At 36.0% G+C, this 21,531-nt stretch overlaps 2 protein-coding genes across 2 annotated transcripts in view; both read right to left on the reverse strand.

Annotated features, from left to right (window-relative positions):
* LOC127122094 (uncharacterized) overlaps positions 1 to 17,417 on the reverse strand; it is a 92,942-nt gene extending 75,525 nt beyond the window's left edge. Inside the window, exon 1 of the mRNA XM_051052499.1 lies at positions 15,543 to 17,417. Coding sequence (XP_050908456.1) covers positions 15,543 to 17,417 — 1,875 coding nt within the window. The remainder of the gene's footprint in view (positions 1 to 15,542) is intronic.
* A 102-nt stretch (positions 17,418 to 17,519) lies between these two features.
* Positions 17,520 to 18,356, reverse strand: LOC127122095 (uncharacterized). The gene has a single exon (XM_051052500.1). The coding sequence runs from the start codon at positions 18,354 to 18,356 to the stop codon at positions 17,520 to 17,522; it is 837 nt and encodes a 278-aa protein (XP_050908457.1).
* Between the last annotated feature and the right edge of the window lie 3,175 nt (positions 18,357 to 21,531).

Genomic DNA, 21,531 nt, shown 5'->3' on the forward strand with positions numbered 1-21,531 from the left:
ATATTCAAGATGAAAACCTTACAAGGCTTTGTAGTTGTACTTTTGTTCTATATAAAGAGGAAATCTCCTTTGTGAAGACTCCGAACATTATAGAAATATCTACTCTATAGAAGATTTTTTAGTTGAGTCTTTTATTCGTTGTAATACTCTATTTTTGAGTTTCTTTCCTATATTAAAGAATAGACTATTTGACTTGCAATTTTTTGTCATCATTCTTATGCTTTTGTAACTATCCAAGCACTTGGAAGAATGTTTAACTGGTAGTGAGAGGTGTCTCAAATTTAGGGGGAGCCCTGATAGGATCTTCACGGGAGGTATTGGGAAAGCATCAATAGATGAAGTGAGTTCAAATAAGACCAATTTTACTTCTGACTATTAGGAGTAGAGTTATTTCTATAATGATTCTTAAATTTAAATTCACAAGTAGTATTAGGAAAAGCAGCATTGAACTAGGAGAGTTCAAACCATACCAATTTTTACTTCTGACTATTAAGACTATATTTTCTTTTTTGGGTTAACACCCTCCAAATATAGGTGATTTTGCAACAAACATTGTTACCAATTCAAGTGTTATTTATATTTTTCATTTATTGAGTCTATTCAGCCTATAACTTGTCATACACGTTATTACAATATTTTGTATGGCATCTTGTCATATGAGGAACACAATTTTAGTGTTTGTGTTTTCATCTAAACACATAGAAGATATTTGTACTCAACCCCATCCCAAATAAGACTTCTATTTTATAATAATTGAGTTAGGAGTTTTAAATCAATCATGCATGGATTAATCTATTAAGTACTTCTTCTCCTTATTCTTCTTCTTCCCTTTCTCACTATGATATTTTTGTTCTTTGTGTTATTTATATCTTTTTCTTCTTCTATTTTCTCATTTTCGAAAATGACAAAGTACTGAATTTCTTTTCATATATATCTTGAATTAATTAGATTATAATCTCTTTATCTATAAGCAAGAGTTAACTTTTCCATTCATTTTCATCTATATCATTATGTTTACCACCTGCATGAGAGATGAGTTGCCGTCACCAAAACTGGAAAGAATGTGGTTCTATGTGTTGTGCATGATAAAGTCTTCTAAAGTTTTTAATAATGAAAATTGGGCAAGAAAAAGTTAAATCACAAGTATCAATAGCTAAAAAGCAAGCACAAAGCAAAGATTCCAAGTTTCTCGATAAAGAGCTCAAAAGAGTCAAATCAATCAAATAGAAGGAGCTAAAAATGTAAAATCTTGTGTCATCCGGAGCTTTGTACTTTTATATTGTATTTGATCAGATACATGTAAATTAAGCTATAGGTTGTCTTGAAGTGATACGGCGATGTACACACTGGCTACTTTTTTTAAACTCTTCTAAAAAAATAAGCCTCGAAAGTGGGTAAACAATAGAGAAGCAATTATGATCAATTAGAAATGTTAAACTCATTGTCTAATTGGTTATATATTTCATCTAATTAATTAAGAAGGAAATTTGGATCTTAATTAGTTAGGAAAGCCTTTAATCGATTACGATATGTCACAAATTAGGGTTTATTTTTCTAGATTAGTCTAATGGATTAGCTTTTAGTTTTTAATCATTCAGACAACATCTAAACCCATTAATTGTTGCATTATAGCTAATTATTTCCTATATAAAAGCTACAACAAATAGGAGATTTTCTAAGGAACATTACCTTGACGAATTCTTTCATCGACGTAAAATTTGTTCTCTTAGGTCCATTTCTTTAATTTATTTTTTATTTTTATTTTTAAATGAAAACTAAAAAACTTATCACATCAGTCGTATTTAACTTCCATGAGAAAATGTCCCTCAGAGAGACACTTTGAAGCATGTCCTTGAGGGACATTTTCCCCATGCTTATTAAACACGTTCAAGGTGAAAAGTTATCATACTCCTTATTTATTTATATTAAAACAAATTACGTATATAATCGAACCTTATCTCCCTTCAGAACAAAACACGCCCCTAACAAAACCCTATCTCCATAAATGTTCAAAGAACCATTTCTTCAGTATCCTCCGTCATGTCTTCTCCAACTCGTACTGAACAAGGAAAATAATTACGAAACTTATAAAAAGGAAACACAAAACTCATTTCTTTGACTTTATCATCACATTTTCGGTATGTAAAACATTCCAACCATTTATGTTATTATAATATTGTTGTTGTTTTATGTTCAAACTATTTTTCCTTTAGGGTTTTTTGTTGTTCTTGTTATTTAGACCCTAAACCCCATATGTTTAATTTTGTTATTACCGTTAATATTGACATTGAAGTTTTTATGTTATACTTATTTCTAAGATGAGATTAATGGTTATATGTTGTTGTTTTTGCTGAGATAAGTAAATGTTTTAGCGTTCTTTTTTATGTTATTATGATGATATTATAGGTTATTTGTTTTTATTATTTAGATTGAAGGTTTTATTTTGTTGTTGAGATTAAAGGTTTAATATAGTTGTTGTCCACTTCAGCATTTTGTTAGAAAAATATGTTTTAGTTCTAGTACGGTCAAAAGATTACATTTGGAAGAAATTTGTTAATCCAATTTAACTTGGAAAAAGATTTTATTAAATCATAAACTATAGTGGTTTCACAATATTTAATTGCGTATGATTTTATTAAAATATTTGGTTTGATTTAATCATAGAAGATTTGATTGGACTTTCTATGCAGAAAAGATTTAATTAGATATGTTTTCAAGGAATATTTGGTTATGTTTTATTTAATTCAAGATTGCGCTGAAACTGATCTCATGTGAATTTTGGAGGATCATGGATATTCAAGATGAAAACCTTACAAGGCTTTGTAGTTGTACTTTTGTTCTATATAAAGAGGAAATCTCCTTTGTGAAGACTCCGAACTTTATAGAAATATCTACTCTATAGGAGATTTTTTAGTTGAGTCTTTTATTCGTTGTAATACTCTATTTTTGAGTTCATTTCCTATATTAAAGAATAGAGTATTTTACTTGCAATTTTTTGTCATCATTCTTATACTTTTGTAACTATCCAAGCTGATTGGAATAATGTTTAACTGGAAGTGAGAGGTCTCTCAAATTTAGGGGGAGCCCTGATAGGATCTTCACGGGAGGTATTGGGAAAGCATCAATGGATGAAGTGAGTTCAAATAAGACCAATTTTACTTCTGACTATTAGGAGTAGAGTTATTTCTATAATGATTCTTAAATATAAATTCACAAGTAGTATTAGGAAAAGCAGCATTGAACTAGGAGAGTTCAAACCAGACCAATTTTTACTTCTGATTACTAAGACTCTATTTTCTTTTTTGGGTTAACACCCTCCAAATATAGGTGATTTTGCAAAAAACATTGTTACCAATTCAAGTGTTATTTATATTTTTCATTTATTGAGTCTATTCAGCCTATAACTTGTCATACACATTATTACAATATTTTGTATGGCATCTTGACATATGAGGAACACAATTTTAGTGTTTGTGTTTTCATCTAAACGCATGGAAGATATTTGTACTCAACCCCATCCCAAATAAGACTTCTATTTTATAATAATTGAGTTAGGAGTTTTAAATCAATCATGCATGGATTAATCTATTAAGTACTTCTTCTCCTTATTCTTCTTCTTCCCTTCTCACTATGATATTTTTGTTCTTTGTGTTATTTATATCTTTTTCTTCTTCTATTTTCTCATTTTCTAAATGTCAAAGTACTCAATTTCTTTTCATATATATCTTGAATTAATTAGATTATAATCTCTTTATCTATAAGCAGGAGTTAACTTTTCCATTCATTAGCATCTATATCATTATGTTTACGACCTGCATGAGAGATGAGTTTCCGTCATTAAAAATGGAAATAATGTGGTTCTATGTGTTGTGCATGATAAAGTCTTCTAAAGTTTTTCATAATCAAAATTGGGAAAGAAAAAGTTAAATCACAAGTATCAATAGCTAAGAAGGAAGCACAAAGCAAAGATTCCAAGTTTCTCGATAAAGAGCTCAAAAGAGTCAAATCAATGAAATAGAAGGAGCTAAAGATGTAAAATCTTGTGCATCTGGAGCTTAGTATTTTTATATTGTATTTGATCAGATACATGTAAATTAAGCTATAGGTTTTCTTGAAGTGATATGGCGATGTACACACTGGCTACTTTTTTTAAACTCTTCTAAAAAAATAAACCTCGAAAGTGGGTAAAGAATAGAGAAGCAATTATGATAATTTGAAATGTTAAACTCATTGTCTAATTGGTTATATATTTCATCTAATTAATTAAGAAGCAAATTTGGATCTTAATTGGTTAGGAAAGCCTTTAATCGATTACGATATGTAACAAATTAGGGTTTATTTTTCTAGATTAGTCTAATGGATTAGCTTTTAGTTTTTAATCATTTAGACAACATCTAAACCCATTAATTGTTGCATTATAGCTAATTATTTCCTATATAATAGCTACAACAAATAGGAGATTTTCTAAGGAACATTACCTTGAGGAATTCTTTCATCGACGTAAAATTTGTTCTCTTAGGTCCATTTCTTTAATTTTATTTTTTTAAGCTAATTTTTTCCTCAATCGATGTTACCATCTATGGGTAAGGGTCCCTGAGGGACAGACTTCGAATCTCGATGAAAACAATTTTATGTTTTATTCACTATAAAAGTGGTGTCTTCCTTAGATTTTTATTTTTATTTTTAAATTAAAACTAAAAAACTTATCACATCAGTCGTATTTAACTTCCATGAGAAAATGTCCCTCAGAGAGACACTTTGAAGCATGTCCTTGAGGGACATTTCCCCATGGTTATTAAACATGTTTAAGGTGAAAAGTTATCATACTCCTTATTTATTTATATTAAAACAAATTACATATATAACCGAACCTTATCTCCCTTCAGAACAAAACAAGCCCCTAACAAAACCCTATCTCCATAAAAGTTCAAAGAACCATTTCTTCAGTATCCTCCGTCATATCTTCTCCAACTCGTACTGAACAAGGAAAATAATTACGAAACTTATAAAAAGGAAACACAAAACTCATTTCTTTGACTTTATCATCACATTTTCGGTATGTAAAACATTCCAACCATTTATGTTATTATAATGTTGTTGTTGTTTTATGTTCAAACTATTTTTCCTTTAGGGGTTTTTGTTGTTCTTGTTATTTAGACCCTAAACACCATATGTTTAATTTTGTTATTACCGTTAATATTGACATTGAAGTTTTTACGTTATTGTTGTTTCTAAGATGAGATTAAAGGTTATATGTTGTTGTTTTTGCTGAGATATGTAAATGTTTTAGCGTTCTTTTTTATGTTGTTATGATGATATTATAGGTTATTTGTTTTTATTATTTAGATTTAAGGTTTTATTTTGTTGTTGAGATTAAAGGTTTAATATAGTTGTTGTCCACTTCAGCATTTTGTTAGAAAAATATGTTTTAGTTCTTGTCGTGGCGGGATTTTTCACGAGATTAAGTATTGATTGAACTTAACCCGATTGAAAAATATTTTAAATGCAAGAGTCGCCACCGTCTTTTATTTTATGCAAAAAGAGGAAGGGAAAAATAACGATAAATCCCTTTAGAGTTACGGGTTCGGGGGTTGGTTATGCAAAGGGAAGGTACTAGCACCCTCTACATCTGTGGTACTCCACAGAAACCTTTTTGCTTATGTTTATGTGAATGCTTTGCTTTTTTCGCTTTGATCGTTTGATTGGGGAGATGAGAAAAGAACTTGATTTTATTGTTTTTGGACTCGATAAAGTCGTAGACTTCATGCCTACGTATCTCCAAGGCGCAATGAAGAAATCAGAATCCACGTAGTTCTCCCAAAAGAAAAGGGGAAAGTTTGTTTTGTTGATTTTAGATTTGAACGAGCCTAAACCCTAAAGAAATAAATAAATGGGCTCATTACAGGAAAGCCCAAGAGTAAGCTTATGAGTGTGTGAAAAGGGTTTCTTAAACGGCGACCGTTGGAATCGCATCGAGTTTCTCTTTTTTGGATTTTTCGATTTTTTAACATAAAAGGTGAACAATACGATTAAACGCACAAGACAGGAAATAAAAAAAATGCGAGAAAGTAAATTATTACAACACAGTTAGCTATGAATAGTTAGTATTACGAATAGTTAGTGGAGTTAATCGAGCTGAAACTGAAACGAAACGGTTAGTAACAACATAAACAAATATAAAAAAAAATAATATAAACATTTACTTTAGACAAAATAAACATTTGATATAAATAAACATTAATTAAAATAAACATTTAAACAAATAATTAATTAACTAACATTTAATAAAACATATATGCAAAATAATAATAAAAGATAAACAATATTTAGTAAACAAAAGTAATATATATATATATATATATATATATATATATATATATATATATATATATATATATAGATATATATATATATAATATATATATATATCTATATATATATATATCTATATATATATATATCTATATATATATAAATATATATATATATTATAGTATATATATATATATATATATATATATATATATATTATATCATATATTATATATATATATATATTTATTTATTTTTAGATAAAAAATATATAGTAGACAAAAAAATATATATGTACATTTAGACAAATAATATATAATAGACAAAAATAATATATACACACACACACAATAGATATATATATATATATATATATATATATATATATATCTAATATATATATAGATATATATATATATTATATATATTTATAATATATATATATCTATATATAATATATATAGACAAATAATATATAATAGACAAAGATAATATATATATATATATATATATATATATATATATATATATAATATATATAGACAAATAATATATAATAGACAAAGATAATATATATATATATATATATATATATATATAGATATATATATATATATATATAATATATATTATATATATATTTATTTAGATATATAATAGACAAAAATAATATTATATATATTATATATATATATATATATATATATATATATATATATATAGATAAATAAATATTAAAACACATGTCGGCAAGCCGGAATTTTGCCGATTTCAGAGATAAGTGAAGAATATTACCTTGTGTGAAGAGGATGAACTTCTGATCGTCCAAATGATCGACCGAAAGCTGGAAACCGTCACCGACGCAGTGCTGGCTGCCTTCGTGAGTACCTGACTTCAACGTCGCTTTTGATCGGTGAAACGACGTCGGAATGAAATGAACCTTGGATATTTGTGACCTGGACTCAACGAACTTCAAAGATATGAAATCGGTTTTGTGTTTCGGTGAATAATCGGGACGATTTTGGGTTACCGAAAATGAAGAACAAGTGAAATACGATAATGCTTTTGGAAAAATATTTCTTTTCAATTCTCTGTTTCTCTCACCACACGTTTTTTCCTTACTGATCCCCTCCTCTCCTCTTACTAACAACATCTATATATATATATATATTTAGATTACTTAAACAATAGGAAACCTAAAAAATATCTAACATAAATTAATAATATATATTTAGATTACTTAAACAATAGAAAACCTAAAAAATATCTAACATAAATTAATAATATATATTTAGATTACTTAAACAATAGGAAATCTAAAAAATATCTAACATAAATTAATAATATATATTTAGATTACTTAAACAATAGGAAACCTAAAAAAAAAATATCTAACATAAATTAATAATATAATTTATATATTATATAATAATAATAATAAACTAATATAATATTAATCCTAATTAAATAAACTAATTAACAACTAAACACAATTAATATTAAGCACAAATAATATTAAACGCACACGATTAAAATACGATAAAATCGAGTGACACGAACGCGATAAAAACGATGACAATTTGCACAGCAAAACAGACAAATTGATAAAACCAATAAACTAGTAAACCGGTAAACCAGTAAAATCAACAACACGACTCAAATAGACTCGATTAAATCACACGGCACAACACGTAATTAAATAAACAACCCTAGGCAATAATAAAATCAACACGACATCACGAAAACACTGACAAACACAATCACAAATAATCGGACAATACGAAAACTCTAATATATTCGAAATACAGTCAAAATACCGACAAACAAACAATTAAATAGATAAAAACGCACAAAACCTAATCGAAGCGATGTCACGCACAAAAGAGATAAGCGAGATAAATACGAGGCAACGATATCGGCCAGGTTTTGCTAAAACAACGAAATACAACACGGTAAGCAACGAAAACACACAAAACCTAATCAAACCAGTTGTCACGCGAAGTTTACGAAATTGAGATAAATACGAGACAACGAGATTAGTCAAGATGTGGTCAACAAAGCCAAAGTCAAATTTTGGGGTGCGACAGATTCCCCTATTTAATTAACTTAGGCCAGATAGCCGGAGGCTATCGAATGGCGTAAGGTAATTAAATATGACAAATGCCACAAAATTTGGCCGCAAATGCATGTATGCATGATGCAAAAGACAGACAGACACAGAGACATAGGAGTGCAAACTCTAATGGGGAAGGACATACACCGACTCAATGCATGAAGGTAAACACTGAGAATACTCAGCTGGGGAAGATTCACTACCTATTCATAGGAGGAAAAGAGATATCGACTCAATGTTGACGATACATCACTATCTCATAGATGAAAGTGGGAAAAGATCAATATAACAAGAGTACTGATGTGACAGTACATTACCAACTCAAAGATGGAGGTAACAGAAAAGATGAATACCAACTCAAGGATGAAGGTATAACAAGGGCATAATAAGAATCGAACTGCGTTAACTCATGGTTGACAGCTCACTACCCACTCATTGATGAGGTAAACAGGACATGCCAACTTAAAGTTGAAGGCAAGCTTCAAAAGATTGATAATAACACTGCTGGGGAAATCAAATTCCAACTCATTGATGATGGTGTAGATGAAGAATCAGATCTAAGGATCATTGTGCAGACTTACAGTTGAATGCACACTACCAACTCATTGATGAGGTAGACAGAGAAATGCCGACTCAAAGTTGAAGGCAACCACCGATTCATTGACAAAGGTGTTTAAAAGAATTTAGAACATATTCTCCTGGAGATGTTTATCATTACCGACTCAAAGATGACGGTGGAAGGACAAAATGTACCTAACTCATAGATGAAGGTACTCCATCAACTCAAAGACGAAGATGGAATCAGAAGTTATCTGTGCAGACTCAAAGACGAAAGCACACTATCAGTTCAACAAGGATCAAACATACCCTACTCATAGATGAAGGTACTCCATCAACTCAAAGACGAAGATGGAATCACAGGAAAATGTGCGAACTCAAAGATGAATGCATATTACCAGCTCAAAGTTGCAGGTACTTCACCAACTCAAAGACGAAGGTGGAATCAAAAGGAATCTGTGCTAAACTCAAAGACGAAAGCACGCTACCAGCTCAAAGTTGCAGGTAGAACCATGGAACTTTCTGTGAGGATGTTATCAACTCATAGATGGAGATAGTAATTAATTTATCCGAGGGATAACAAAGGTTACCACTCATGGATGTAGGTAACTCAAGTTTGTAACGGGTACCAACTCAAAGATGAAGGTATAAAGGACTTGGACACAATATATGTCATGTCTGTTTTACTGAATGAGAGTCACAAAGACTATATTGTTGCCTTCTTTTACTTGCAATTTCTGAGCTTTATCTGGAGACACGAGGTTCAAACTAGGATAGAACTAGAAAGAAACGGTCAAACGAGACTTCAACTGAAGAGGGATGAACTCATCAGGATTTACAACTGAAACAACCATCTTCCACGAGGCATAGATCTCTGTGGGGAACATGACCAATAAAAGGTATTTTGCTGCTTATGAGGATACTCTATATGGAGAGATTGACTCAACCCACAATATAAACAAGGAAACAAGGTGCATATGAATGCAAGCATGATATGTCATAGATATGCATGAATATTTAGTAATGAATGCATGATGGACAGACAAAACTAGGAATAACTAAAAATGTTAACAGCTGCATAAGGACTTGCTGGAGATTTGCACTGAGACTCGCTAGGGAGTAGTACAAAGACTTGCTGGGGAATTGGTACAAGAGCACCATATCCAGGTTTCTTTAAAAGTTTGTCTCTGCTGAGGATTCCGTAGAAGAATGGAGATGCCTTCTACTTCAAAAATGCAGGAGATTCCCTGTGGTTCTTGAATTTGTGAGGTATATGAGGATTGGACCTTTCTGAGGACTCCGCTGGGTATACAAGGTGTTATCCTCTGGAAATAAGATGATATTGTAAGAGAAGTCCTGCAATTCTTGAATTTGCTGATAATGCAGAAGGGATTATTCTTCTAGAAGACTCAGCTGGGGATAAAGTCCGCTGGGGATAGGTGGTATCTTTCCAGGGAATAAGAATATAGGGGAAATCTATCCTTGATTTTTTTGCTTTAATTATCATGGAGACTTTCTGTATCTGAAGACTCTGCGGGGGATTATGGTGTCTGATATCTGGTTACGAGATCTTTCCTCTAGGAGACTCTGTCGGGGAATAGTGATGTCTGACCTTTGAATATAAATGAGAATTTCAGGAGAAATCCTGCAATTCTTGAATTTGCTTAAAATGCATAACACACTCTTCTTTTACTACAAAACATTACTGAGGAGGAGACATATCCTTCTATTGAATGGACAGAGAACAACAGAAGATTCCCTATAGTTTCTGAATATCAACTTTCTTCACTCGCTGAGGGATGGAGACCTCTGTATTACTCCTGCTCAGGGAAATCAAATCTTCCTTCTCATCCTCTGTTGGGGACATTGCTGATCCCTCCTTAATAAATTACTGGGGAAATACCTGTAGTAATCCCATAGGCCAAATCTGTAACTTAAAACTTGGATCAAAGTCTTCATGATCAATTAACCGGGGAGTCTTCATGATCAATTAACTGGGGAGTCTTCATGCCCCAAGTGAAGGAATAAACTTCTTGAAATATTTCTTGCATGATCTCTTGAGAAAAACTAGGAAGCATAGCTGGGGATATCCAGAATCACAACCTCTGCTGGAGAAATATTACTGCCAAGACACCTGTGGAGATTTTTTTCATCATATACATATAAGGATAGTAACATGAACATGTCTAGTTGGAATCACATGATTTCAGAATTACTGGGACCACATGTCTCAATCCTTTTATTGATGTCCACAAATCAAAATAAATAATCTTTATATTTTTCAAAAACTGTTTTTAATTCAAAACTTTTGTTTCAAAACATATCTGTCAAAGTAAAAGAACTTTCGTAAATTGAAATGAAAATTAAGAGTGCCAAGAAATATAGATAGGCTCAAATTGATTTGATAGGATGGTAATCAGCCAACAGCGTGATTCCATAGATCTTTACAAATTGGAAAATGGTAATTTCGTGGAAAAAGGGTACGTTGAACTACAATGACATCATTCTCTCTTCCACTTTTGACCTGTATTGCAGCCTTGAGAAAGTTGGAGAACTGTTGAAAATATTCTGATACTTCAATGATCTTATCTCTGTTATGCAGTTACTTGCCTGAAATCCCTAACTTTTGCCTAGATTGCCCTTTCGGGTTTTCAATCTACCGGGATAATATTCTCTTTGTTTTTTTATGTCTCTAATTTCTGCTTGGACCGCCCTTTCAGGTTTTCAGTCCACCGAGACGCTCATTTTTGCCTAAGCCGCCCTTTCGGGTTTTCAACTTAGCGAGTTGTCCTTTTCATTTTTTAGGCAAAGTATTTCTTGACTGCATCTGTATTCACGGGACGTGGAAGCTCTTCACCATCCATGTTTGTAAGAATTAAAGCACCGCCTGAGAAGGCTTTCTTGACAACATAGGGTCCTTCATAGTTAGGAGTCCACTTGCCCCTAGAATCATTGTGAAATAGTATCATCTTCTTGAGCACAAGGTCACCCTCTTTGAATTCTCTCGGCTTAACCTTCCTATCAAATGCCTGCTTCATTCTCTTTTGATATAACTGTCCATGGCACGAGGCAGTCATTCTTTTTTCTTCAATCAAATTCAACTGATCGTATCTGCTTTGACACCATTCAGCCTCTGACAACTGAGTTTCCATTAGTATCCTCATTGATGGAATTTCAACCTCTATCGGTAACACAGCTTCCATACCGTATACAAGTGAAAATGGGGTTGCCCCAGTTGAAGTACGGACTGATGTTCTATATTCGTGTAGTGCAAAAGGCAGCATTTCATGCCAATCTTTGTAGGTAACAACCATCTTTTGAATGATCTTCTTGATATTCTTATTTGCAGCTTCAACTGCCCCATTCATCTTGGGACGGTAAGGAGAAGAGTTGTGATGCTCGATCCTGAAACTTTCACATAATTCATCCATCATTTTGTTGTTCAGATTGGAGCCATTCTCAGTGATGATCTTGTTTGGAATGCCATATCGGCAAATGAGATTATTTTTGATGAATCTGACCACCACTTGCTTTGTCACCTTTGCATACGAAGCTGCTTCCACCCATTTGGTGAAGTAATCAATTGCCACGAGAATGAAACGGTGTCCGTTGGAAGCTTTGGGTTCAATCATACCGATCATGTCAATGCCCCACATTGAGAATGGCCAAGGAGCAGAAATCACATTCAAAAAGGTTGGTGGTACATGAACCTTATCAGCGTAGATCTGACATTTGTGACACTTCTTTACAAATTTGTAGCAATCTGATTCCATGGTCAACCAGTAGTAACCAACTCTCAACATTTTTCTAGACATAGAGTGGCCGTTTGCATGAGTACCAAAGGACCCTTCGTGAACTTCTTTCATCAACATTTCTGCTTCCTTTTTGTCAACACATCTGAGTAAGACCATGTCATAATTCCTTTTATAGAGCACATTCTGATTAAGGAAGAAACTGCCTGACAATCTTCTCAAAGTCTTTTTATCTTTTTCTGTTGCTCCAAGAGGATACTCCTGAGTCTGAAGGAAATGCTTGATATCGTGGTACCATGGTTTATCATCAAAACTGGCCTCAGCTGTAAACACATGTGCTGGTCTATCAAGTCGCTTGATCACAATTTTGGGTACTTCGTTTGGAAAACCCACTTGATACATTGAAGACAACGTAGCTAGAGCATCCGCCATATGATTCTCATCCCGAGGAATGTGATGCAATTCAACCTTGGTGAAGAAATTCAACAATCTTCTTGCATAGTCTTTGTATGGGATCAAGCCAGGGTGGCGTGTTTCCTATTCTCCTTTGATCTGATTGATAACTAACATTGAGTCACCATAAACAGTAAGATTTTTGATGCGGAGGTCAATGGCTTCTTCAAGACCCATGATACAGGTTTCATATTCAGCAATGTTGTTTGTATATTCAAAGCAAATTCTTGCCGTGAAAGGAATATGAGAACCTTCTGGAGTGATAATGACTGCACCTACTCCATGTCCATAAACGTTGGAAGCTCCATCAAATACTAAACCCCATTGAGAATCTGGTTCAGGTCCTTCTTCAGGAAGTGGCTCTTTACAATCTCTGGATTTTAGGAACATGACATCTTCATCAGGAAACTCATCCTCATTATCATCGTGATCTTCAACGGGTTGGTGAGCAAGGTACTCATCCAACACACTGCTCTTGATAGCTTTCTGGGTATGATACTCAATGTCGTATTTTGATAACAGCATCTGCCATCTGGAAATCTTACTAGTGAGTGCAGGCTTCTCAAAAATGTACTTGATTGGATCCATTTTGGATATCAACCAAGTGGTGTGACTTAACATATACTGCCTCAATCTCTTAGCAGCCCAAGCCAATGCACAACATGTCTTCTCGAGTAAGGAGTATCGTGATTCACAGTCAGTAAATTTCTTGCTTAAGTAGTAAATGGCATGTTCTTTCTTTCCAGTTTCGTCTTGTTGACCCAGAATACAGCCCATAGAATTCTCAAGCACTGTCAAATACATAACCAACGGTCTTCCAGCAACAGGTGGTAACAAGATAGGAGGCTCCATGAGGTACTCTTTGATACTGTCAAATGCTTTCTGACAATCCTCTGTCCAAACACAATTCTGACTCTTTCTCAGCAATTTGAAGATAGGTTCACAAGTGGCAGTCATGTGAGAAATACACCGGGATATGTAATTCAATCGTCCTAGAAAACCTCTCACTTGCCTTTCTGTTTTTGGTGCGGGCATCTCTTGGATATCTTTTACTTTATCTGGATCAACTTCAATGCCTTTTTGGCTGACAATGAAGCCCAAGAGTTTACCTGACCTAACGCCAAATGTGCATTTATTCGGATTGAGGCGAAGACGGAACTTCCTCAATCGTTGAAACAGCTTCAATAGATCTACTAAGTGACCTTCTTCTGAACGAGACTTCGCGATCATGTCATCCACATAAACCTCAATCTCTTTGTGCATCATATCGTGAAAGAGCGTTGTCATGGCTCGCTGGTAAGTAGCACCTGCGTTCTTCAACCCAAACGGCATCACTTGATAACAGAATGTTCCCCATGGTGTTATGAATGTAGTTTTTTCCATGTCTTCGAGAGCCATTTTGATCTGGTTATACCCGGAGAATCCGTCCATGAAGGAGAATATGTCAAACTTTGCTGTATTGTCTACCAACATGTCAATGTGAGGCAGGGGGAAATCATCCTTTGGGCTTGCTCTATTTAAGTCACGATAGTCGACACACATTCGTACCTTCCCGTCCTTCTTAGGAACTGGCACAATATTTGCTATCCACTATGGATACACTGAAGTGGCAAGAAAACCAGCATCTATTTGCTTCAGAACTTCTTCTTTAATTTTGACGGCCATATCTGGATGTGTTCTTCTTAATTTCTGTTTGACCGGTGGACATTCTGGCTTCAAAGGTAGCTTGTGCTCTACGATGTCAGTGTCGAGACCAGGCATATCTTGATAAGACCAAGCAAACACATCTACATACTCTTTCAACAGGCTGATCAATTGCTCCTTGACCTGTGGGGATAACAATGCTCCAATTTTGACTTCTTTCACATTTTCTTCCGAACCCAAGTTGACTGTTTCCAAAGGCTCCTTGTATGGACGAATAGTGTCTTCTTCATTTTCAAGCTGGCGGGCGACCTCTTCTGGAATCTCATCCCACTCTTCCTCTTAAACTTCGAATACAGAATGTTCAAAGTTGGGAGAGGGCATGATGTCATCGTGTTCAACGGGTTTAAGTAACCTGTACAAACAATTGTTTTTAGAGGACTGACCATGACATGCAAAAATGTGTTCTTTTTAAGGTTTTTTTTTGTTACCATTTTCCGAAAAAGCTGAAAAGATAAAAGGACACAAGTGTATAGGAACACAAAAGATCTTTTTCATGGATAGTACGTTTTTGACAAAAGTGCCCATTTTACAAAATTAATGCTTCGCGCTTTGGGCTAAAGCGGAAGGTTTTTGAAAACTAAAAAGCCTAATTACTTTGATATGTGGACACAATGTGGGATGTCAACTGCGGTCCAGTTCTTCATAACTACTCCTGGTGTCACAAATCTGGGGCCTTCGTCTTCTGTCTTTCCCTCAAAAGTATCCTCCTCAACTGCTACCATGTTGATAAACCCACCGCTGTGAAAGATATCTTTGAAAGGTCGCACCACTGAAGTCTGCACTTGTTTTCCATCAACAAAGCCTAATCCTGCATGGTTAACGTTTTCTGGAAACTTTATCACCTTGCCCCACATTTCTGTAGGACCTGTCTTGACAATCTGCTGGGCGTCTTTGAATGACGCGATTGAACCTTCACTTTTCTTGTAATCATCGATGGTCAGGGCCTGAAATGGAGTTTGAACAGCCGTCTCGTCTACTTCTATCACACTAAACGATGAAAGGTGGCTAATCAGCATAGCCTGCTCCCCATTAACCGTCACTATTTGCCCATTCTTGACAAACTTTAACTTTTGGTGTAACGTGGATGTAATGGCACCCGCCTCGTGAATCCATGGGCGTCCGAGCAGACAGCTATAAGCTGGCACTATGTCCATAACCTGGAAAGTGATCTGGAATACGTGTGGTCTAATACCAATAGGCAAATCAACTTCTCTAATGACTGTTTTTCTTGATCCATCGAACGCTTTCACAATAATTCCACTGTGCCGCATTTGCCCTCCTTTGTACTTTAGATTTAACAAGGTAGACTTGGGCATGACATTCAGAGATGAACCGGTGTCAATTAGGATATTAGACAAAGAATCCCCTTGACAATTGGCTGAGATATGGAGAGCGAAGTTGTGATTCTTTCCTTCTTCTGGCAGTTCTTCATCACAAAAGCCTAAGCCATTGCACGAAGTGATGCTGCCTACAACATTGTTGAACTGCTCTGCTGTTATATCCTGTTCTACAAAGGCTTGAGCAAGCACCTTCAGTAGTGCTTCTCTGTGGACAGCTGAGTTCAATAATAAGGACAGGATCGAGATTTTTGACGGTGTCTGTAGCAACTGATCTACCACTTTGTAGTCACTGAGCTTGATAATTCTGAGTAGTTCATCTGTTTCTTTGTCAAGGGTTGAATTGCTTGTTTTCCCTTCTGCTTCTCTTGTCACTGGTACAACGACTACTGGATCTTTCTCAACATTTCTACTTGGGATAACCGGCGGAGCGAACACGCGGCCACTGCGCGTCATTCGGCTATTTGCTGCGATATTGGTAACTGAGGCTAAGGTTTTAATCTCGACCTCTTTACCGTTCTCAATAATAGTTGCTGCATAGCGGTAGGGGACCGCTTTATCTGAAGTGTAAGGCATTGGGCCCGGAGGGCAAATTACCACTGGCTCCCTCGGATGATAAGCTATCTCTACTTTCTCTGGAATGTTGAAGCAAGAAATGATGACATTCACCTCTTGTTCTTGTGATTCTGGAGAACTCACTTGTCTAGAAATCTGAATCAAACCCTGATCAAGGACGCCTTGCAAATCATCTTGAATCTTTCTACAACCTCTTGAATTGACTGAACATGTACCACAGATCTGGTGGTCATGTTGGAATAGACCATGAGCACATGAAACAGAATGAATTTCAACCAAAGACTGCCGAATCTCCTCTATCTTCGTAACACGCTGTTCATTGAGACAAACTTCTATATTTTTCACTGATGAAGGACCATGACTTGGCATTGGATTGTCCTTCACATTGGGACCCATGCTCTTGAAGGTCAGGATACCTGCTCTTGTCAACTTCTGTACTTCCAACTTTAAAGCAAAACAGTTGTCTAAGTCATGACCTGGAGCATTCTGATGAAAGGGACAAGATACCTCTGGCTTGTACCACCAAGGTAGCACTTCTCGTACAGGAGGTCGTGGTCGTGGTTGCACAAGGTTTTTAGTGATCAAAGCTGGATACAATTCTGCATATGACATCGGAATTGGATCAAAATTGGTTCTTCTTTGTTGCTGTGGTGGACGTTGTTGTAACTGATGTTGATGTTGTTGAGGTTGATGTTGTTGCTGATACTGAGTATTCTATTGGAAGCGGTTGGTACGCTGCTGAGGGTATTGGTCTTGAACTGGAGCGGAAGTGATTACTGGAGTCACGGCTGCTATATGTTGGTGTTGGGAATGGTAAGGATAATTGATCCTTCTTGGATGATTATAGGACACAGCATTAGTTTCTTCTTCCTTCTTTTTCATAAAACCGCCGTACCTCTTTGCCCCGCTTGAAGATGAACTTCCTTCTCTAACTAGACGCCCTTCTCGAACTGCTTCCTCTAAACGGACTCCCATGTTTACCATGTCAGTAAAGTCTGTAGGAGCGCTTGCAATCATCCTCTCGTAATAAAAAGTATCAAGAGTCTTTAAGAACACTTTCGTCATCTCCTTTTCTTCCATAGGTGGAACAACCTGCGCTGCAATTTCGCGCCACCTTTGCGCGTATTCACGGAATGTCTCCTTTTCTCTTTGTTGCATGGACCTCAACTGATCTCGGTCTGGCACATTGTCCAGGTTGTATTTGAAATGTTTGATAAAGGCCTCACCTAAGTCGTTGAAAGTCTTGATCTGAGAACTGTCTAATCCCATATACCAGCGTAAAGCTGCACCGGTAAGGCTGTCTTGAAAACAATGAATGAGCATCCTTTGGTCGTTGGTGTACATTGACATCTTTCGCACGTACATAACCAAATGGGTCTGTGGACAAGAACTTCCTTTGTACTTTTCAAATTCTGGTAGTTTAAATTTTGCTGGCATCCTTACGTCTGGAACCAAACACATATCATTAACATCTCTGCCAAACAGTTCTTTCCCACGAAGAGCTTTTATCTCTTTTTGTAATTCCGCAAACTGATCCTGGAATTCATCCATTCTATCATTGAGACCAGGATCCTCACTTGGGGTAGGGCCGTGATAGACAGGTTCTCCTAGGTGAGGAGTATAGTGAACAACGGGAGGCACATTAGTGAAGACAGGAGCATTTGGTGGAACGAACTCTTGTTGATATCTATCTTAATTAAGATCCCTGGGTATTTCCCAAGGACGGGATGCTGTGATGGTAATAGGAGTGACTGGGACAGCGTTGATTTCTGAAGCGATGACTGTAGTGACGGGTGCTGCTGTTGTCTGATTTTGAATTTGAGGTTGATTCTGTGCCGAAGTCTGTCCTAAATTATGAACTTGAGCCCTAGCCTGGGCTTCCTATGCTTGTAGACGGGCGGTTAACATTTGGTTGCGCATCTCTGCTGCCTGTGCTTGCGCCTGGATCTGTGCATCTTGTGCTTCGGCAACCTGAGCTTGTGCTGTTTGAAGTTGAGCAGCTTGGGCTGCTTGGTTTGCTATCAATGTCTCGACCATAGCAGAAAGGCGGTCAACCTGAGGTTTCAATTCTCGGTTCTCGTTATCTGTTATCTCCATTCTTCTTTTGTAGTTGGCTCTTGTGTTGTAATTATGCGTCAGCTTGAAATGGATCTGCTGGCGGGAAGCAACTGTTAGAAGACTGGACCAAGACAGACAACCTGTATGCACGTGATGCATAGATATGCAAAATGAATGATTTTCCAAGGAACTCTAAGTGAAGGGAAAGATAGAATTGCAAACATTTTTGATAACAAAACAAAATTTTCCATTTTAAGCATTTTTATCAAAATATACAAAGTTATCAACCCAAAATACAACCAAGAAAACCATTTAAGGACATGTGTCATCAGGACGAGCATAAACAAGTAGGAGTTGTCCTTCAAGTCTCTCAATTCTTTCTTCATAGGCCTTCTGCATAAAAGCTTTCTCCTTCACCAAACTGTCTACAACACCTTTCCATGCACTTGAGGACGGTGGAATCTGGGAGTAATCTGTTGTGCCTGAGGAAAATAAATCCTCTTGCACCCTTGGACGTTTACCTGCACGATCTTCTCCACTCTGCTCCTTTAACTGTCTCTGAAGTTCTTCATTTTCCATTTCGAGTACCTGGGCCTTATCCTTCCAAGCGTCTCTCTCTTTCTCGACCCTCTCCAAGGTGGCTTGGAGTTCTTCTTTGTCATCTAGCGGAAGGTAGGGGGTCTTCAACGGAGCGGGTTTGATAGGATCATGATGTGGGTATGGCATTTTCAACTGTATAGCTCTGGCTCTGATCCACTGGAGGTACGGCTCATAGGAGGTACAATCTTTCTTACCCAATTCAAGTCTCCCTTTGCGACAAACACGATGCCAAGCTCTTACTACTCTCTCTTTCATGGTAGGGTCCTCCTCGTTGTCCCTCAAGAAAATACCTTCTAAAAGAATGTTAGGAGGCTTGTCCTTCATAGGGTAACCGAGTTGTCTCCTAGCAAGTACTGGATTATAAGAAATGATTCCCTTTGTGCCCATGAGGGGCACATTGGGGAACTCCCCGCAACTATCAATGATCTTCACATCATCTAAAACTCTACTATACCATGCAATATCTGACTGGGTAAGAGACATAATCCTCTGTGACCACTGAAGTCCTGACTTGCGATCCCAAAAAGTAGCTGACTTAGGAGGATGAGAGACAAACCATTTGTAGAGTAACGGTATACAGCAGACTATGGTTCCTCCTCCTTTCAAAGTACGGTAATGGATGGAATGATAGGTGTCCCCGAGCAAAGTTGGAACAGGATTACCACTTAGGAAGATGAGTATAACATATGAATCCACAAAACCTTCAATATTAGGAAATAGTAACAAACCGTAGATCAACAAGGCGAACAGATGCTCCACAATAATATCACAACCTTGACTGGCAAAATAAGAAACCTTCCCCATTAAGAACTTGGCAGTGAAACCTGGAAGTCCTCCTTTGGTGGTGAAGTTATTCTTGAATTCTGACTTCTTCATGTACAACACTTTTGCAAGAGAACTGTGCTCGGGTAACTTTTCTGAACCAGAGAAAGGTACTGTATCAGCAACTGGGATGTGAAGCAACTGGGCATACTCTTCCAATGTAGGCATGAGTTGATAGTCTGGGAATGTGAAACAGTGATAGACTGGATCATAGAACTGTACTAATGTCTGCAATAACCCTTCTTCCATCCTAAGTGTCAATAAAGATATAAGTGCCCCATATCTGTCTCTGAAACCAATAGGATCTGCGATCGAAGAAACCAGTTTCTTTAGTTCATCTATCTTTGGATTGATGAGATTGTACTTTTTCACACTTCTCCGTCCAAAATCCATGTTTCCTGCAATATTTGCAATCCTCACTTTAAGTTCCTTGGAAAAAGGTTGAAATGATGGGAATGAATGCATGTCATGCATGAATGCAACAAACACAAACCATACTTTTGGTCCGAAGTGGTCACCGCATCACATCTTAAGTAAGGCCAAGATGGGGTAAAGGTAAACTAAGGTCCTTGGCTTCACGGGCCCGTCGAAAGCAACAATGCCTCACAAATGACTTGTTTAGCACTATCACCCTCAAAGAGGCCTCCACCAAGCGGACAAAGGCTCAAGTCAACTCGGTAAGGATTGTCTCCTATCAAGTCAACCTGAATTATCATCCATCCTATCTCAAATGTGCCCCAAATCCGGGTATAGGATTTATCAAAAGTATCCCCCAAAACCCAAAATAACAAACATTACAAACAATACAATTTAGCAAATATTCACAAATCAAACATATAAACAAGCAAAGATAGGCTAAACCCTCAAATAAATTTAATCATGTTATCCCCAGCAGAGTCGCCATTCTGTCGCGGCGGGATTTTTCACGAGATTAAGTATTGATTGAACTTAACCCGTTTGAAAAATATTTTAAATGCAAGAGTCGCCACCGTCTTTTATTTTATCCAAAAAGAGGAAGGGAAAAATAACGATAAATCCCTTTAGAGTTACGGGTTCGGGGGTTGGTTATGCAAAGGGAAGGTATTAGCACCCTCTACATCTGTGGTACTCCACAGGAACCTTTTTGCTTATGTTTATGTGAATGCTTTGCTTTTTTCGCTTTGATCGTTTGATTGGGGAGATGAGAAAAAAACTTGATTTTATTGTTTTTGGACTCGATAAAGTCGTAGACTTCATGCCTACGTAT

Source organism: Lathyrus oleraceus, chromosome 2 (genome assembly GCF_024323335.1).
Source record: "Lathyrus oleraceus cultivar Zhongwan6 chromosome 2, CAAS_Psat_ZW6_1.0, whole genome shotgun sequence".
NCBI classification, from domain to species: Eukaryota; Viridiplantae; Streptophyta; class Magnoliopsida; order Fabales; family Fabaceae; genus Lathyrus; species Lathyrus oleraceus.